Source organism: Daucus carota, chromosome 4, assembly GCF_001625215.2.
Source record: "Daucus carota subsp. sativus chromosome 4, DH1 v3.0, whole genome shotgun sequence".
Taxonomy (NCBI): domain Eukaryota; kingdom Viridiplantae; phylum Streptophyta; class Magnoliopsida; order Apiales; family Apiaceae; genus Daucus; species Daucus carota.
In genome coordinates, this window is record NC_030384.2 from 33,698,549 (window position 1) to 33,717,422 (window position 18,874).

Here is an 18,874-nt window from a genome sequence, read left to right on the forward strand (position 1 = left end):
TTTATATTCCTAGTCCGTGCAATTAATTAATCCAAACCGAGTAGCCAACGATGTGATCAAGGCAATGCCTTATGCGGTTGACAAATTATATATATATAAATTGAAGGCAACTCTGTAATTTGGTGATGAAATTAACTTAAACGATGGCTGTGCAAGAGTCTGTACTGATCTTTCTTGCCATTTTCAGCCCGACAGTACTGGCATATAGCGGTATTAAAGGTGCATATTGGCCGTCGTGGGAGGCTGATGCCTTATCTCCAGCGAGCATACCTACTTCATACTTCACTCACCTGTTCTACGCCTTTGTGGAGGTGAACAACGCGACTTATGAACTTTCCATCACACAGCCGGATGACAAATGGATGGGGAACTTCACGGCTACATTACATGCTAAAAGTCCCTCGCCAAAAGTTATTTTGTCGATAGGAGGGGCTAATACAGGCACCATGTTCTCTGACACAGTAAGCAGCCACAAAAGGCGGTCTGCGTTTATAAACTCAACTATTGTTGTGGCGAGGAAGTATGGCTTTGACGGTCTTGATCTTGATTGGGAATTTCCAAACAGTATACTAGACATGTCCAACCTCGCCACATTTTTCACTGCTTGGCGCTTTGCTGTTGACAAGGAGGCCCGTGTCTCTGGCAAGCCGCGGATTCTTTTGTCTGCTGCAGTGTATTATTCTTCTGAGATGTTCTCCACAAGTCCCCCGCTTAGTTATCCAGGTCACGTGATTAAAAAGTACGTTGATTTTGTAAGTCCAATGTGTTTTGATTTTCATGGAACCTGGGATCCCCTAAAAACTGGTTCCCCAGCACCATTATACGACAACTATAGTAATCTTAGTACAAGTTATGGCATCTCTTCTTGGCTAAAAAGTGGAGTGCCATCGGATAAAGTAGTGATGGGACTTCCAACGTATGGAAGAACTTGGGAATTGGTAAATTCTAGTGACCATAATATTGGTTCTCCTGCTCTTGGAGCTGGCTCTCCTCCAGTTCTGACATATGATCAAATAGTTGATTTTAATTTGGAAAACAACGCGACTGTGGTGTATGATGAGGCTACAGTTTCGACGTATTCATACTCAGGGAAAAATTGGACCGGGTATGATAATGTGGAGTCTGTTATAAACAAGGTGAAGTTTGCTAAAGACCAGGGTCTTGGAGGTTATTTTTTCTGGGCACTTGGTGATGACAAAAACTGGGTTCTCTCTGCTGCTGGTGAATTTCTTTACAATTACTAGATCCATTTAATTTTTATAAACCTTTCGTCCACTTCTGCATTTGTATAAATTCATGGACATTAGAATTGGACTAATGAATTGACTGTGTTAAACTGCAGCTTCCAAAGCATGGGACAGCTAAACTAATCTCTCTGTTGTACATGGATAAGTGGCGCCTGAAGTATACATTCGGATTTATGATCACATTTTTTCTTTCGGTTTATCTGTCTGTTGATAATTTCTAAATTTTTCGGCTGGCAAGCTGTGTCTCTACTCCTAGTAGGGATAAGGTATGCTTCTCACACTCTCAGTACTATGCTTCTGAGTAAATTATAGTGTTGTATTTGGTTATTTCTGTATAAAATAAAATATCTGAAATTCAAATACTGCATTAATGTGCAATAATGAATAAACTTCTGTATAATTTGAACCTAGGGTTATCATCCTGATTTCCAGTTACAGTGTTGGATTAATACAGTATTAAGATAGAAACACCCTGCTCCCGAGTTTTAAATAAGGAGGAAAGCAAGTGAAGAGTAGGTAAAGTAGTATAAATTTCACTCCTATTTGTGCTCCCGAGTTTTTTTGAAGGATGAAAGCAAGTGGTTAGGATTTAAGGAATGCTGAGTTAAAATAATTTCATTTTAAAACTTCCACTCCGAAATTAGGATGAAAGTGAAAGCAAGACAGACTTTCATTTACTTCCTTTCTTAAAAGAGCTCGAGAGCAGGTCCTAGGTCATTTCACATCGGCTTTCACCCATTAAAAAACTTTACTGAATGGAAGTCTTCCTGTCTCACTATTAATTCAATTGATCTTACAACTACAGAAAACACTCTTAGGTATATGCTGTTAAACAAAACGAACTAAATGGCAATAAATTCACAAAATTATCAGATACAACACAAGAGAAAAAATATGTAAGGTCTTCCCCAAATCCAATCACAGTTAGCCAGGTTGTTGAATTTCACAAAAGTAAAAGCGGAAAGTGTAGTTGAAGCTCTTGATCTCATCAGCCTTCATTCATCTTAATCAAATCCATAACTGGGATGCTGCAAAATTTCGACCAAACAGTTAGTCCAGTAAGACCAAATATAATCAAAACTAAAAAACTAAATACATGTATATGATTACAAACTTTGTCTGTAAATGTAAAATGATAAGTGGAGCATAGTAGCGATACCTGTTCTGGAAATGCTCCAGTTGTGATCACCATTGAGGGCCCAAAAGAAGTAACCACCAATTCTAAGGGACTGTGCATATCCAATCTTAACAGTTATCGATACAATATCATCATAACCAATCCATGTACTCCCTGCAACTGAATAAGTAGAGACAGTTGCCGCGTCATATGTCACAGTGGCCTTATTTGCCAAGTTGTGATTCCCTATTTCAAAGTATGTTAGTATGCCATCTGGCCCTGGACCGATACCCATAGCTGGGGCTCCAAGACCGCTCACTTCCGGATCTTTCAGGCTCCAGGTCTTCCCATAAAGTGGCAAGCCCATGATCACTTTTCTTCTTGGAACCCCGGCTTTGATCCAGGACTTGAGGCCATAACTGGTACTCAGGTTCCCTGTTAAATCAAATAGTGCTGCATGGCTTCCAGTGGCATTCGGCGTCCACTTACCATAATAGTCATAATTCATTGCATTGATCCAATCCAAATTTTTACTAATTGAAGCTCCAGGGTATTTTACTGGAATCCCAGTAAAATTACCATTGGCAGAATAGTATGTAGCAGCAGCAAGTAATAACTGAGGCTTATATGAGGCTTTAGCCTCTTTTTTCACCTCAGCTCTCCATTCCTGTATTAAAACCCCAAAATTAACCATATCACCAGGAGTCTGTGGAAATTCCCAATCCAAATCAACTCCATCAAACCCAAATTTCCTTGCCACTTCTATGCTTGAATCAATAAAACTCTTACGCGACCAACCAGTTGAGGCCATTCTAGAGAAATAGGCAGGACCATCATTTGCCCCGCCAACTGAGAACAGCGTCTTCACTGTTGGATTCTTGGCGCGTACAGCTGATGTGAAGTTAACAAGCAACAAAGCTGTTGCATCATCAACCTCAAACTTAAACGTGACATTGTTTGGAGTCAAGAAGGCATAATACAAGTGTGTATAGTACGATGCCTCTATAGCAGACGGTGGAAGATAATCTACTGACCACGAAGGCCAGTAAGCACCTTTCATCGTAGAAGTAGCCAATGCAGAGTGACACAAGAAACTTAGCACAACAATAACACAGACACTCTTGCCGTCCATTGCCTTTGCTTGTTTCACACAAGATTAGTCGTAATTTATGCTTGTTCCTTTCAATTCTTTCACTATAAATAGACTATAGAGCAAACCTGAAAACCTGTAGACGGATTTAATTATGTATAATTAATTGCGTTTAGACAATAAGCACTAACAACTATGGATAAAGAACGAAGGCTAGAGACAGAGACTTGGCTCAGGGTCAGGCAGACCAAGTCCAAGGGACATGGTCATTATATTACCACATAAAAATCCTTTTTTCTTGTCTGGTTTGATTCTGATCTGCAGGAAAATCATATGCATCCAAGCTAAGAAGACAAATAAGGCTACATTTTCATATTCATACCCAACTGCTCGATTTTTTTACTTAAAAATTTCGCATTTGGATTTAGCTCTGCGGTGCATCTCATTGGAAGTTTATTTATCGATTGACTTGAGTGTGTAATAAAAGTCATAAGCCTGCAGCTTTAGTTCAATACTTCCAACAAACTAGGCAATGCTTAATGGGAGATTTATGTATTAATTGTCGGTATTTATAAAATTATGATTACTTAGTACAGATAACCAATGACTGTATTTGCCGACTGACTAGTAAGAAAACAATACTTTGGAAGAGCTAAGAACAGCTAAATCAAACAGAGAAGTTGTTGCAGAGTATAGTGATCGCATGCAGGCCCTTTTAACATAAAAAAATTTGACAGTAAATCTACATAAAAAGGAAAATTACAGTATTTTTTATAATCATCCCTGTACAAATTTCATTTTACTCTTCCGTGACTTATTTGCAATGATGCCCTCTTGTGTCAAATTTCTCTCCCATTTCCTGACAAAAAAAATAAAAAATTCTCTCTCATTTGACAGCCTAAATCCATCCTCTATAGGCTTATTTAGATGGCAGGTTGTCTTTTTTGTTTTATAGCGAAAAAATATCAATTATTTTGATATTTTACACGTATTTTTAAAAATTTCGACAAATTAATTTTAAAAATATGTGAAAAATCGACTAACATATCCTCACAGTATTACGTATACACGCCTGTCAATGTTTTTTATTCAGCGTCTCTAATTTCTCCCAAATTTCCTCTACGAAATGTGGAAACGCGTTTTTGATATGCTGGTAAAAAGGAATTGAACCTGACGTGAATCGAACACGCAACCTTCTGATCTGGAGTCAGACGCGCTACCATTGCGCCACAGATCCAACTTACCAAGGTTGTCGTTTATTTGTATAATTAATCGAATTACCTAATTGTTCATCTCCTTTGAGAATGATTTGAGCCCTGCGCTGAAGTAAATATGGAATAAATTGAACGTTATATTTGAAATGGGAACTTCATTATTGCTTGTACTTGGCCTAGTAGAATCAATATAGCTGTGTCCATGTAGGGTTTTTTTTTGTTAGGATTTCCATTTAGGTTTAATCCTGCACTTCTGTAAGAATTTCGCTTCCAGCACTTTACTCCTAAATTATGTACTTCGATATTTAGGTTTAATCCTGTTCTTTTGTAAGAATGATGTGCAAATTCACTTCACTTCAGTATTTCAGGATTGTGAAAGGCAATCAATTATATGTCACGACTCGGAGTGGTTAATATTTATCTATCGACTAATAAAATCTACTATCCTTGTTGGATACAATTTTTTTTGTTCTGTTTTAAATTTGTTTTCCGGGCATTCTGGAGGGCATTCTCAGCTTCTTAAAAGTGCTTCTATTTCTTTACACAAACGGGTTAAAGAAAAACAGAAGCCAGAAGCAGAAGTGGCTTTGCTTCCCAAACAGGCCCATGGTCTGTTGATTTAGTAGTGCTTGGTTAATAATTTTTATTAACTGATATCGAAATGAATTATTTCTTACTGGGTTATAGACTTGTAGTATATTAGTACTATCATGAAAGGGGATGCATAGTTACTTTTGAACTATGATCAAGTTAAGTCCTTTGACACAACGCATCGCCTAGTTAGCTCAAGTTTATGGTCATATTCAGACTTCAGGTAAGTCTTTACTTAACTCTACTTAATACTTTAAGTCAGTGATTAATTATATGACAAATGGCCTAGAGTGGTAAGTCTTTATTTAACTCTACTTAATACTTTTGTTCTTGTATAGTATTTTATAATGGTTTTCTTAGTTCTTCTACATTTTTTTTTGAGATGTGGATGTTATAAATCTGTACACTGATTATTAAGCTAAGGGGCTTGTGTATTAATATCAGTTTCAATAAACCCAGGCTTGAGTAGCATTTGAAAGAATAAAAGACGTCTAAAAGGAGTTAAGATGGACCATCATCGTGGTACCACTTGAGAAATAGTTGCAATATCTACCGACATTACATCTTCAGCGGTAAATCTCATTGCTTCACCATTGCCGTCAGTTGAGAATGCAGGCCTTTCTGGAATAGGTATGACTTCAGTTTCATTTCTGAGCATTGATGAAATATCTAACATAGTTGGCCTTTCTGCCCATTTTTCTTGAACACACAACAAAGCCACTTGCATGCATCTTAAGAGTTTACATGATGAAGTGGTATCATTTAGCGATGGGTCCATGAACTCCATGCCTTTTCCAGCTTTCCATAAGTCATATGCCTGAAAAATTCATTTTTGTTTTTTCAATTTTATCTTATAGTCCTTCACATCATCACATGCCAAATTCTAGATGGAAAACATGATTCATATGTCTATGAGAGTAACTTACGTATTCCAGCAGATTTAACCTCCTAGTTGCACCATATAGATGTGTACATTTCTTTCCACTTACAATTTGCAGTAGTATTACTCCAAAGCTGTAAACATCATATTTTCTGGAGTATATTCCTTTTTTTACGTACTCTGGAGGAACATAACCACTGCATCAAAATTTGAATGATCAAACTTCAGGTATAATGTAATCTAAAACAGCTGTATGAAAGTATATTCTGATCTTGTACTTACTATGTTCCAACAATCTTTGTTGTGTTTCCTTCAATTTCATCTTTCTGGAAGCTTCTAGCTATACCGAAGTCGGATATTTTTGGCCTCATTGCTGCATCCAGTAATATGTTGCTAGCTTTCAGATCTCTGTGAATTATTGTTAATCTTGAGTACTCCTGCAGATACAGTAGCCCCTGAATAACCCCTTCAATGATATGAACCCAGTTCTCCCACTGGACCATTGACCTTGCAGTTGGTTCTACATTAATAGTATAAAAGAGTTTTAGTTTTTTCACGAAACATCCATAAAGGAGCAGGCTGGAACAAGAATTAGATTTACATTTGGGACTTAAAGTGCATTTTTTGTCATTCAAAACCATATAGACTGTAGCAAACTCTTTTGCATTCTATCATTTCCAAGTTTGATTAATTAAGTGTTCTTCTCTTGATTTCTAGTAAAGCCAACTATTTTGCTTAACTATGATGGAAAGAGTTTTGGCGTTTAATGATATATGATGTGTGTGGCTGTGCGCGCATGCCTGCACATGTGTCTGGGAGATAACAGTAATGCATCTCTTGCACCGAAACTTAGCTGGGAAAGTATGATGACTCCTTGTGCTTTTTACCTTCTTATGTAGGAAATGTGACTTCTTACTTGGAAATAAGTAGGAATATAACAAAGAAAACTGACATACAATTTATTTCCTCAGGTAAAACTGAACAAGTGTAAAGATTCGCATACCAAACATGTAAAAATCCAAGCTTTTGTTTGGCATGTACTCGTAGATCAGCATCTTTTCTTCTCTTTCTGTGCAAAACCCCAACAGTCTTACCAAGTTAACATGTTGTAGTTTTGCTGTAAGTGCAACCTCATTCTCAAACTCCTCAACTCCCTGCTTGGACTTTTGGGATAGTCTTTTCACTGCTATTTCCTGTCCGTCTTGCAGTTTTCCCTGTGGAGATTGTAAGGAGGTGTAGTATTTCTCTTTCAATTACAATTTTTATAGGAGTTCTTTCATGAATGCATGCATGTACATAGTCCCCCCTCCCAGCTTTCACAATGCTTGCACAAGTATAATATATTCATAATACCAACCTAATAGTACATACTCCCTCCGTCCCCTTTTACATGTCCCTTTTGAAAAAATTACGCATTTTAAAGAAAAAATTAGTTGAGTATTTGGTTTCCTTGTCTACCCCTAATAAATGCACTGAATTAAATTGATTTATGTGTATATGTGTGGTAGTCAAACATGAAAACTTGTATTCAAAGGGTATTCTTTGGGAAAACATTTAAAAAATAGCTTTGAAAAGAGAAATGAGACAAGTATTTTGGGACAAATTTTTTTCTCAAAAAAGACATGTAAAAGGGAACGGAGGAAGTACTATTGTAAGTTTAAAATCTACATTCACTTCCATATACTTTAGTTTGTTTCTTATTCATTCACTTGTGTGCTGAAAGGCATATGTTTTAGTAGCATGGCAATTGCTTTAAGCATACCTGAGAGTTATAATTTATATGAATTACCTTGTAAACAGGTCCGTATCCACCCTCTCCGACCCTATTGTTCATTGAAAATTCATTTGTTGCTTCCTTCATAACAGCAAAACTGAATACTTGTAGATCAGGAGATGATGACTTTTTGCCTCTATTTAAAAGCTGGTTCACTGAGATATAAGACAGAGGTTTAGGCTATTCATTTTTAAAAAAATTTAAGTATTTAAGAGTATTTTGTTTCATTATTTTCTTTTATGATTTCACAGATCAGTATTACATTTTTTCATGTAATTTTTTAATTATTCAATTTTTCCAAATGTATGTTGTTACTCTACCTTTTAATTTACTAACTTTTCTTCTCAGGAGCATCATGGTGCCCAGTAGAAAGGCAATTACAGCTGCTGTAGGCCAAACAATCAGCATCCACCCTTTTCGCTTGGCATGTTTGTCTTCCAATCCAGCTGTTAAGGTAAATGTGTGATTAACATATCAAATCTGTACATTCCAAGTACTTTCAAAATTTCATAAAATAGTTCAGTGCCTTAAACTTACTGGTTTTAATCGTTTCCAATTCATCCAAAATTTCAATAAACTCTTCGGAAATGATTTTATATGAACTAAGAGATAAGTCTAATACTTGTGAGGATGTTTCATTCTGGGTGACACTGCCAGTTCCATACATTAACAGAATTGTAATAATTTAGCATCTAGTGGTGTCTAATATGCTGCTGATGCATTCCTCTACAAATATTATAAATTTAATATGTCATAATTTTAATTGCATTATGATTTGCCCCTCCCCATTTGTTTCAAATATGGATTTGATAAATTGGGCTTCTAGTTAACAATTTACGTAAAAATTCAGAGTTTTCTACAAGGTTCAGCTCTCTTCCCAAGTCCCCAATTCTCATTTATCTTCTATGTTTATAAAAACATTAAATAATAAAGATTATGTTAACGATATAGTTGGAAAAGCTCTACTTACCTGCTGCCTTGGAGAGCATCCAGTTGTCATCATTAGGGACTTGCCAAACATTATAACCAAGAAGACCCAAACCTTTTGCATAAGCAACTTTAGTTTTGATGGCATCTACGTCATCATATCCTATCCAATTAGATTTTATGGTGCAATAATTTACTACATATGTTGCATTGTACTCGGAAGCAGCTCTGGAACTACTTATGAATTTCTTGATGTACCAGTAAGCCATAGATCCGTCTTCTGTGAGGGCCGGGCCTCTAGCTGGAGAGCCAATGGAATTGTGTGTGGAATTAACTAGTGTCCATGCATAACCATGGTATGCTAACCCCAGCACCAACTTGTTAGCAGGTAATCCACTCTTAATCCACTCCTTTATACCATAATCTGTGTTCAATCGGCTTGAAGGATCATACAAAGCAGCATGAGCAGCTGTATAGTTTTCTTTCGAAGGCAGATGGTAGTCATATGCTTTAATAGTAATCCAGTCCAGGTTTCTTCTTAGAGCGTCAATTGGGTAACTCGTGGAACTTTGCCTTGGTGAGTAATAGCCTGACATAGTCAAGATTAGTCGCGGTTGTTTAGATGTTTTTGCCTCCAAATCTATTGCAGCTCTCCACTCATCAAGTAAGGTTCCCAAATTTGTCATGTTAATCCCCATACTCAGTATAGCGTTCGCGTAGAGTTCTAGCCCTTGAAATTCATACTTCCTGGCTATGTTTATGGAGGACTCAATAAAAGATCTTCTACGAGATGATTGAGTTACCATCAAAGGAAGTGTCGATGAGTTATTATCTCTAGTCCATGCAGATAAGAGTGTTATAACTGAGGGGTTCTTTCTCTTCACTATGTTGGTGAAGGTAGAAATGTAAGGCTCGTCTGCGGATAATAAAGAAAGCTCATAGGTATTCGGGTTGAGATGAGCAAAGGCGCATATGAGGTGAGTGAAAAGAGCCGAGTTAATCTCAGGGACCGGAAATTCTTTACCAACATACCAGTAACCAGCTCTAATCCAGGTATGTGTTTTTGAACAGTTTAATTGTGTAAACAGGAGAAAAAGGGTGAGAAACTTGATTAACATTGAGAAATGCTAGATAGTTATGTTTGATTGTGGCATGCACTTGAACTATATGAAGAAGTGACCCTCCAGGCCTTGGTTCTAATAAGTAGAAACTTCCAAGAAGTTAAGAAATAGTTGCACAAGACATCAGGATGGTTCGTAGCAATGTTATTTCATGTTAGACTCTTGCATGGTGGCTGAATATGATTGATTCACGGGTCACTATGAACTTACAGTCATGTCTAACTAATAAAACCCTTTGTATTAAAAATTTAAAAGTATGTATCAAAAAATCAAATCACATATATTTGAAAATGGAGGCAGTAAAGTTATCAGCACGTCAACCTCCCTTGAACACGTAAATAGTCTTCATGTAGGACTCCGTGAATTGAAATATAGGCCCCTTCTCTTTTGTCACCGCTAAAGATGCATTCCACCTCTTCTGTTTATTTGACCGCGAAAATAGGCTCGGAGAGCCGGGTCTATTTTTATTTACTCCCTTCTGAGTCCGCATCTTGTTACCTGATTTATAATACCAAATCTCTATGTGTTTGAAAAAGAGAAACATGGGGAAGTTTGCTTTACTTGCTTATTCTTACGAGTGAGTTTTTAATCTCTATGTGACGGCCACACACAAACGGGTCGTAAACTACAGTATTGCATGTGGTATTTTTCGAAATGCAGTATTGTAAGTGGTGTCTTGCTAAAGTATAGATACACACAAAACACAATGCCCTTTATTCTAAATATAATTAATTCATTCGTTCGTTTTGAGTGAAAGAATAGAAGGAAGATAAGGTCATGAAATAGTCAAACGTAGTGAACCCTGACGGTCTGAATCATCTGCCTCTGTTAGAGCATCTCCTATGCTTCATTTCTCCTGGTTAAAAAGCTGATGTGGCATTTTATTTTAGATATATCTTATTTTTTTTCAATTTCCATCCCTTTCTCTCATTTTCTAAAAATTTTAAAAGTTGTGAATACATGCACTGTACTACATAGTTAAAAGCAGAGTTCAGCCCTTTGGATTTTCGAAAAATTACTTTTAGGCATATATTTTATATAATTGCACTTTGCATCCTGTTGGTTCGTTTGGCGCGTTCTTTTGCACCCCTTCCGTTAATTTTGACCGTTAAGGTTAAAAGTCTCGGGAGTAGTTTGGGAAATTTATAAAAATTAATTTTAACTAGATTTTATTTAATTTTTTTGACCCTCTAAACGATATTTTTTGAAAAATCTTAAAGAATGAAAGTTGTAAAGAACGAAAAGATCCTTTTAAAACAGTAAAATTCAAAATTATTGAAATCTTTTTTGCAATTGTTTAATTAATTACAAAAATTTAATATCTTGTAAAAAGTCGTAATAAATTCAATTAATTTTCGATTTCGATGATTTTTGATGATTCAGAAAACACTTTCAATTGCCTATAACTTTCAAATTTTATTTCGAAGCTAGAATCAATTAAAACATATTTTAATTGAATTTAAAACTAAAAAATGAGTTGTAAATATTATTTCAAAAATATTTTGAAACATAATATGAGGAAACAACATGAACGAAAGTTATAGGCAATCGAAAGAGTCTTCCGAATCATCAAAAATCATAAAAATCTGAAATTGATTGAACTTATTACGAATTTTTACAAGATCTCCGATTTTCGTCATTTATTAAAAAATTACAAAAAAGATTTCAATAATTTTGAATTTTATTGTATTAAAAGGTTTTTTTTCGTTTTCTACAACTTTCGTCTTTTAAGATTTTTCAAAACATATCGTTTAGAGGGTCAAAAAAATTAAATAAAATCTGGTTAAATTAATTTTTTTAAAATTTTCCAAACTACCCCCGAGACTTTTAATTCTTAACAGTCAAAATTAACGGAAGGGGTGCAAAATGACGCGGCAAATGAACCAACAGAGTGCAAAGTGCAATTGTATAAAGTATATGTCTAGGAGTGAATTTTCGGAAATACAGTGGGTTGCGTTTTGCAATAAACTCTTAAAAGTAATATGAAAATTTTGATACTTTTAGGCTCTGTGATAAAATATAAGAGTGAGATTATGGGGCCGTTTGGGTTAGCTTAAAAGAAGTGACTTCTTGCTTATAGTAAAGAAGTGGAGTAGAAGTGAGAAGTAAATAAGTTAATAAAGTGTTTGGAAAAAAAGCAGAAGCTGTGAGAGAGAAGCTAGCATTCCTGGCTTCTTAAAAGTGCTTCTACTTTTTTGCACAAACGGGTCAAGAGAAGCAGAAGCCAGAAGTAGCTTCTGCTTCTCTTGGCCAAACAGGCCCTATATCTCAATTATTCCAGAAACCATGCAAGTTTTGTGCTAGCCATACAAAGTTCTATTAATATGGTTTCTCCTTTTGACTCATTTTTTCAGATTGTAAAGCTTCATAGCTGATCTTTATAATTTATGTGTTAATTTCTTTAATAATTTAAAGTTTCTTGCAACTTTTCGATTCCTAATTTGACTAGTAACTTTAGTAACATCACAAGGAAAAAATATTGTCAGACGGACTTGCAAATCGCAATAGACAGTGCCAGTCCTTTGCATTATATTGTTTAGTTGAACGGTGGAATATTCTCAATCGACCTTAGATACACTAGTACTAAAATCTGCCCCTTCTGCTCTGTAAGTAGCTGCTAGTATTAAATATATCTAGACACAAATTAGGTGGTCATAAATCGTATTCAATCATTTTATTCCTGTAAAGCCTTATTAAATCTCACATAATGTGGATCTTATTTATATATTACACAATACTGATAAGAGCATCTCCAATGGTGCTCCTAAATCATTTCTTAAACAATAATATAAAATGTGGCTCCTAGTGAGTTAGTACATTGAATAATGTGTGAGCTCCAATGCTACTCTTTATAGTTGCTCTTAACTCATATTTTATTATTATTTAGGAGAGAAGTTGGAGAGAGAAGTGAATTGAAATAGAAGGAAGTGATTATTTTATTCAAAGAAAATAAGTTAGGAGCACCTAGATGCTCTTTAAAAGAAAGGAGAGAGAGAAAGCTCTTAAATTTTTAAACTCATTGGAGCTCTAATTTTTCATATCCTCCTAAATTTTAGAGTTAAGAGCTTGTTTGAGGAGCCCGTTGGAGTTGCTCTTGTAGACTGATTATCCTGCCTTTCATGCTCCCCAGGCTTGTTTAGCTGCAGCAGATAAAGAAAGTTCAGATAAAAGTTGAACGAAATTTAAAGTATGATCTTGTTAGAGTAAAGAGAATTATCTATGAAACCAGTGATTAGTACTAACCTTGTTGAGAAAGAGCCCAATTGGCATCAGCTGCAACATGCCATGCGAAATAACCAAGCAATCCCTTCTGTTTAGCATACGGAACCTTTGTTGAAATGCTCTGCTTATCATCATATCCAATCCATGTCGTCCCTGAGTAACAATAGTCTGCAACAATCGTCGAGTTGTAGACCTTTGGAGCATTGTTGTTTGCAATAAAATCCAATATCTGATTGTATCCCTTGGATCCATCACCAGAACCTCCCGGAGCTCCATTGGCCGGAGCCATCAGTCCATGGTTATTAGCATTGGCAAGCTGCCATGAATATCCATAGAACGGCAAACCAAGCACTAGCTTGTTTGCGCTCACACCAGCTTGGATCCACGAGCTGATCCCAGAGCTGGCGCTAACTCTGCCACTAGGATCATATAAGGCAGCATGAGCATTGGTCATCGAAGGTGCCCATGGCGGACCATAAAAGTCATAGGCCATCACATTGATCCAGTCTAGGCTCCGTGATATCGATTGGATAGGATATCTCAATCCATCGACGCTTGGCCCAACAGAAACAGCTGCAGTTAATAGAATTCTTTGCTTGCCAGAGGCTTGAGCCTCTGCGGCTGCAGCCACACGCCACTCGTCTAGCAACGTCCCCAAGTTGACCATATCATTAGCTGATAACGGGTACTCATAGTCGAGGTCTAGGCCGTGGAAATTATATGATCTTGCCAGTTGTAAGGAGGAATCAATGAAGGATTTCCGAGAAGCAGAGGTGCTAGCCATCTTGGCAAAGTCAGCGTCATACGAAGCTCCACCCCCTATCGATAAAAGGGTTTTGACAGAAGGGTTTTTGATTTGGACAGTGTTCGTGAACTGGGAGAATTGGGCAGCGTTTGCTGAAGAAATGACAACCTGGTTTGTATTGCTGTTAAGATCACTGAATGCGCAGAAGAGGTGAGTGAATAGAGTGGAATCGATATCGGAGGCCGCTATACCGCTATCAGGAAACCAATAGCCACCCTTCACATTTTGTGCTGCACACAAATGAAGAAACTGGAGAACACAAATGAGGAATGCGTAGACAGGAGTTTTGGAAGCCATGGGAGGTCTTATCTTATTTCATGTTTGTGTTGTTTACTTCTCTTTATATAGACATAACACACAACACATCTATCTAGCTAGGATGTGTATCCATCTGTATAATAATATCAAACGATTATGCGTTTGGATATTTTCTGTAAGCAGTTTCCAATGACTGCGACCCGAAATTCCCAGTGACAATGAAACAAGTGGGGAATAAGTCTGGTTCGTGTATCTGTTGGTGGTTTTATGAAGAGATTAGCGTGCATATGATCTAAAGATTTTAGTGGAGTGATTACGCGAGCTATAGAGTGGGCATTGCCAACTTGGATTTTGGCTTTGCATGCTGTAGCCTGTAGGCATTTGAGGATGCATGTACGTGCAACATGCTGCTATGAAGTTTAGAATCGGTCAGAAGTCATGATTCCAAGTTTGCAACCGCATGAAAGTCAGAAGAGAGATGTTATGTTGGTTTTTTAATTTTCAGAGCAATTTGCAGAATGTTAGGGGTGAGAGAATTGAATTTGCTCTGAAAACAAATTACATTTTTCAAGTTGGAACTTGGAAGTCCGGTTGGAATTGCAGTGAAATTTGACCTTTTTGAAATATTAGATATGTCGATGTCATATTTCAATTATACGTTTATATACATGTATTAAGAGGGATGTATTGGATTGAGATTTCGAAACATTTTTTTACATTCATGAAATCCGAGAGATATTCGATTGGGATTGTTTGAAATCTATTAAAATCTTGAGGTATTCAATTGGGATTTTAAATTATGCTACAAAATTTGGTGCTATTCAATTGGGATTTTAAATTATGCTTTAAAATCCGATGGTATTCAATTGGGATTGTTTAAAATTCATTAAAATATGATGGTATTCAAATGCTGATGGATTTTTTTGGATTTCATAAAATGATGGATTTTGCGGCATTTTTCAGTGTTTTCTAAGTTTTTTGAAATTCCACCAAAGTCAATGAGATTTTGAAGCATTGTACCTAAATCCTATCAACTCTGTGACATTTTATCAAGAATCCGCATAAAATCAAAATCACATGCAATCCGTTAAAATCCATAGACTAAAACAATCCATTAAAATACCAACCGAAATACACCCGCTAAAATTCAATTAAATTTATCATATTCAGATCAGAATTAGTTTCGCATTTCAAAATTTAATTTATATATGATCTGTTTATAATTTTAAACAATGGATCAGATTTCATACATCTATAATCTATATACATCTAAATATCAATTAGTAAAATAGAAAATTGGAAAATGAAAACATTCAATATCCACTTGCAGCCGGAGCCTATTGTCTCGCTGATTATTAATATCAAATTCAATAAAACCAGGCTTGAGAAGCATATGAAGAAATAGAAGAAGTCGATAAGATGAAGCATCATCGTGGTACAAGTTGAGAAATAGTTGCAATATCCACTGAAATTACATTCTCAGTGGTAAATCTTGTCACCTCACCTTACCGACTTCTGGATTAGGTATGACTTGAGTTTCATTTGTGAGCATTGACGAAATCTCCAACATAATTGGCCTTTCTTCCCATTTTTCCTTAACACATAACAAAGCCACTTGCATGAATCTTAAAAGTTTACATGATAAAGAGGGTTGTATTGGATTGAGATTTTAAAGCATTTTTTTGCATTCATGAAATCCGAGAGTATTCGATTGGGATCGTTTGAAATCCATTAAAATCTTGAGGTATTCGATTAGGATTTTAAATTATGCTACAAAATCCGGTGGTATTCAATTAAGATTTTAAATTATACTTTAAAATCCGATGGTATCGTCTAGCGATGGGTCAATGAACTTTGTGCCTTTTCCAGCTTTCCATAGATTATCATATGCCTGAAACAATTGGTTTCTGTTTTCTTAATTGTATCTTGTTGTCCTTCACATACCAAATTTCCGAATGATGCATATGTATATGAAGACGATATTGTGCCTGTTTGACTAAACTTTTCAGAAATAAGGGTTTATTTCTAGAGAAAAGTACATGTAACTCTACTTTTTCCAGAAATAAGCCCTTATTCTTTTTACTAAATAATGAATATAAAACACTTGCTTGACAAATAAGCTCTGCCAAACAGAACCAATTATCTTACGTATTCCAGCAGATTTAAGCTCCTGGTTGCACCATATAGATGTGTACATTTCTTTCCACTTATAATTTGTAGTAGTATTACTCCAAAGCTGTAAACATCATATTTTCTCGAGTATATTCCTTGTTTTACGTACTCGGGAGGAACATAACCACTGCATTCAAATTTTGAGGGATCAAAGTTTAGGCATAAACTGATATAACACAGCTGTATGAAAGTATGTACTGATCTTGTACTTACTATGTTCCGACAATCTTTCCTGTGTTTCCTTCATTTTCGTCTTTCTGGAAGCTTCTAGCTATACCGAAGTAGGATATTTTTGGCCTCATCTCTGCATCCAGTAATATGTTGCTGGCTTTCATATCTTGGTGAATTATTGTCAATCTTGAGTACTCCTGCAGACACAGTAGCCCCTGAATAACCCCTTCAATTATATGAACCCAGTTCTCCCCCTGGAGCATTGACCTTGCAATTGGTTCTACATTAATAGTATAGAAGATTTTTAGTCTTTTGTGCAACTCATCAGTTAGAGGAGCAGGCTGGAATAGAAATTGATGCACATTTTACTGTTCAAGTGCATGCCTTTTCATCTAAAATCGTATTAGACTGTGGCAGATCGAATAGCAATCTATTAATTCCAAGTTTGAATAGTTAAGTGTTCATATCTTAATTTCCAGTGAAGTCAACTATTTTGCTAAACCATGGTGGAAAGAGTATTGACTTGTGAGCGGAACCAGGAGACAAACTCACCCGGGGCTCAAAAAATATTCGGGACTCAGAATATTTAACAACATTTGATTGAGGGAAAAATATCAGTTAATACAAAGATTTTTGAAATTTATCCGGGGCTCAAAAAATTTCTTTATATCATTTTTAGAGAACATTCGGGGCTGGAAAAAAATTTTCTACTGGTTTTTTTTCCCTGGCCGGGGCTCCAGCCCCTCCCGCCCCTGCTTGTGATGATATATGATGTGTCATGTGTGTGTGTGTGTTGGGGTGGGGGAGGGGTATTACTAATACATCTCCTGCACCGGAACTTAGCAAGTTAGTGACTACTTGCGATTGTAATGGAGGGGATACCAAACATGCAGAAGTCCAAGCTTTTGTTTGGCATGTACTCGTAGATAAGCATCTTTTCTTCTTTCGCTGTGCAAAACCCCAGGAGTCTGACCAAGTTAACATGTGTGCAAAACCCCAGGAGTCTGACCAAGTTAACATGTTGTAGTTTCGCTGTAAGTGCAACCTCATTCTTAAACTCCTCAACTCCCTGTTTGGAAGTTTGTGACAGTCTTTTCACTGCTATTTCCTGCCGGTTTTTCAGTTTTCCCTGGGAAAATTGTAAAGAGATTTAGTATTTCCCTGTTAATTACACAGTTCTTATAGTAGTTCTTTCATATATGCATGTGCACAGCCCCCCCCCCCCCCCCCCCCCCCCCCGCACACACACACACACGCACAAATGTTTTTCGGTTTTCACAATGTGTGCGCGCAGGTATAATAACCAAACTAAAGTTAGAATTTATAAGAATTACCTTGTACACAGGTCCATATCCACCCTCTCCGAGCCTATTATTCATTGGAAAGTTATTTGTTGCTTCCTTCATTACAGCAAAACTGAATACTTGTAGATTAGGAGATGATGACTTTTTGCCTCTGTATAAAAGCTGGTTCACTGAGACATAAGACACAGATTTAGTCTATTCATCCTTTACACATTTAACTATTTAAGAGTATTTTGTTTCAGTATTTTCTTTTATGGTTTCACAGATCAGCCATACATTTTTTTCTCTAATTTAATTATTCAACTGTACCAAATGTATGTAAATTACTATACCTTTTAATTTGTTTACTCTGTTTCTCAGGAGCATCATGGTGCCCAGTAGAAAGGCAATAACAGCTGTTGTAGGCCAAACAATCAGCATTCACCGTTATCGCTTGGAAAGTTTGTCTTCCAATCCAGCTGTTAAGGTAAACGGGTGATTTAATCTGTACTTAGAAAATTTTCATTCATCAATTCAGTGCCTTCAACTTACTGGTTTTGATTGTTTCAAAAAATCATAGTACTCCCTCCCTCCCATTTTATCTGCTTTTGACTTTTTTACACGTATTTTAAGATTAAAAAAAATCACATCTAAAGTCTAAACATAATTATTCTTTATAAAATTTATATCAAATAATTGTTTTTTAACACCTCAATATACGTGTCAAAAAGCCAAACAACAGTTAAAATGGGACAGGGAATAAACTGTTTGCAAATGAAATTTATAAATTAACGGACGAAAACTCTGATACTGTTGAGTCTGTCTCATTCTGGGTGCCACACTGCCATTTTTCATTCATTACAGAATTTTCATGGTCCAGCATCTAGCAAAGTCTAGTATGCTGCTGATGCATTGCTTTCCAGATATTACAAATTTAGTATTACCCTTTCCTCAGATTACCATCATAATTTTAGTCGCACTGTACATTCCAAAATATCTGCC

At 36.2% G+C, this 18,874-nt stretch overlaps 4 protein-coding genes, 1 long non-coding RNA gene and 1 other non-coding gene across 6 annotated transcripts; 1 reads left to right on the forward strand and 5 right to left on the reverse strand.

The window, feature by feature from the left end:
• The first annotated feature begins 94 nt into the window (after window positions 1–94).
• Window positions 95–1,653, forward strand: LOC108217275 (class V chitinase CHIT5). The gene is made up of 2 exons (XM_017390113.2): window positions 95–1,221; window positions 1,343–1,653. The coding sequence occupies exons 1-2, from the start codon at window positions 144–146 to the stop codon at window positions 1,363–1,365; spliced, it is 1,101 nt and encodes a 366-aa protein (XP_017245602.1). The 5' UTR covers window positions 95–143; the 3' UTR covers window positions 1,366–1,653.
• Window positions 1,654–2,068: 415 nt separating this feature from the next.
• LOC108218248 (class V chitinase CHIT5a) lies at window positions 2,069–3,564 on the reverse strand. Its single transcript, XM_017391155.2, has 2 exons — window positions 2,407–3,564; window positions 2,069–2,275 (listed from the first exon to the last, which is right to left on the reverse strand). The coding sequence occupies exons 1-2, from the start codon at window positions 3,494–3,496 to the stop codon at window positions 2,256–2,258; spliced, it is 1,110 nt and encodes a 369-aa protein (XP_017246644.2). The 5' UTR covers window positions 3,497–3,564; the 3' UTR covers window positions 2,069–2,255.
• Window positions 3,565–4,619: 1,055 nt separating this feature from the next.
• Window positions 4,620–4,691, reverse strand: TRNAW-CCA (transfer RNA tryptophan (anticodon CCA)). The gene has a single exon. It is a non-coding gene; the product is annotated as a tRNA-Trp (tRNA).
• A 987-nt stretch (window positions 4,692–5,678) lies between these two features.
• On the reverse strand, window positions 5,679–10,195 carry LOC108218069 (cysteine-rich receptor-like protein kinase 10). Its single transcript, XM_017390993.2, has 7 exons — window positions 8,884–10,195; window positions 8,234–8,359; window positions 7,929–8,068; window positions 7,143–7,353; window positions 6,422–6,659; window positions 6,186–6,336; window positions 5,679–6,076 (listed from the first exon to the last, which is right to left on the reverse strand). Exons 1-7 carry the CDS (start codon window positions 9,956–9,958, stop codon window positions 5,774–5,776), a joined length of 2,244 nt encoding a protein of 747 aa, XP_017246482.1. The 5' UTR covers window positions 9,959–10,195; the 3' UTR covers window positions 5,679–5,773.
• A 2,325-nt stretch (window positions 10,196–12,520) lies between these two features.
• LOC108217888 (class V chitinase) lies at window positions 12,521–14,360 on the reverse strand. The gene is made up of 2 exons (XM_017390788.2): window positions 13,205–14,360; window positions 12,521–13,101 (listed from the first exon to the last, which is right to left on the reverse strand). Exons 1-2 carry the CDS (start codon window positions 14,283–14,285, stop codon window positions 13,079–13,081), a joined length of 1,104 nt encoding a protein of 367 aa, XP_017246277.1. The 5' UTR covers window positions 14,286–14,360; the 3' UTR covers window positions 12,521–13,078.
• A 1,994-nt stretch (window positions 14,361–16,354) lies between these two features.
• LOC108217277 (uncharacterized) lies at window positions 16,355–16,895 on the reverse strand. The gene is made up of 2 exons (XR_010291151.1): window positions 16,632–16,895; window positions 16,355–16,545 (listed from the first exon to the last, which is right to left on the reverse strand). It is a non-coding gene; the product is annotated as an uncharacterized LOC108217277 (long non-coding RNA).
• Window positions 16,896–18,874: the final 1,979 nt, after the last annotated feature.

What these genes read in the sequence shown, in the direction of transcription:
- LOC108217888 (XM_017390788.2), bottom strand. Translation starts at nt 14,285, where the DNA reads ATGGCTTCCAAAACTCCTGTCTACGCATTCCTCATTTGTGTTCTCCAG. An exon ending in TTGGGCTCTTTCTCAACAAG is followed by an intron (nt 13,102 to 13,204) that starts GTTAGTACTAAT and finishes TATCTGCTGCAG; the next exon opens with CTAAACAAGCCTGGGGAGCA.
- LOC108218248 (XM_017391155.2), bottom strand. Translation starts at nt 3,496, where the DNA reads ATGGACGGCAAGAGTGTCTGTGTTATTGTTGTGCTAAGTTTCTTGTGT. An exon ending in CTGGAGCATTTCCAGAACAG is followed by an intron (nt 2,276 to 2,406) that starts GTATCGCTACTA and finishes GAAATTTTGCAG; the next exon opens with CATCCCAGTTATGGATTTGA.
- LOC108217275 (XM_017390113.2), top strand. Translation starts at nt 144, where the DNA reads ATGGCTGTGCAAGAGTCTGTACTGATCTTTCTTGCCATTTTCAGCCCG. An exon ending in CTGGGTTCTCTCTGCTGCTG is followed by an intron (nt 1,222 to 1,342) that starts GTGAATTTCTTT and finishes GTTAAACTGCAG; the next exon opens with CTTCCAAAGCATGGGACAGC.
- LOC108218069 (XM_017390993.2), bottom strand. Translation starts at nt 9,958, where the DNA reads ATGTTAATCAAGTTTCTCACCCTTTTTCTCCTGTTTACACAATTAAAC. An exon ending in CTTGGATTTTTACATGTTTG is followed by an intron (nt 6,660 to 7,142) that starts GTATGCGAATCT and finishes CTATTAATGTAG; the next exon opens with AACCAACTGCAAGGTCAATG. An exon ending in ACAAAGATTGTTGGAACATA is followed by an intron (nt 6,337 to 6,421) that starts GTAAGTACAAGA and finishes ATTTTGATGCAG; the next exon opens with TGGTTATGTTCCTCCAGAGT.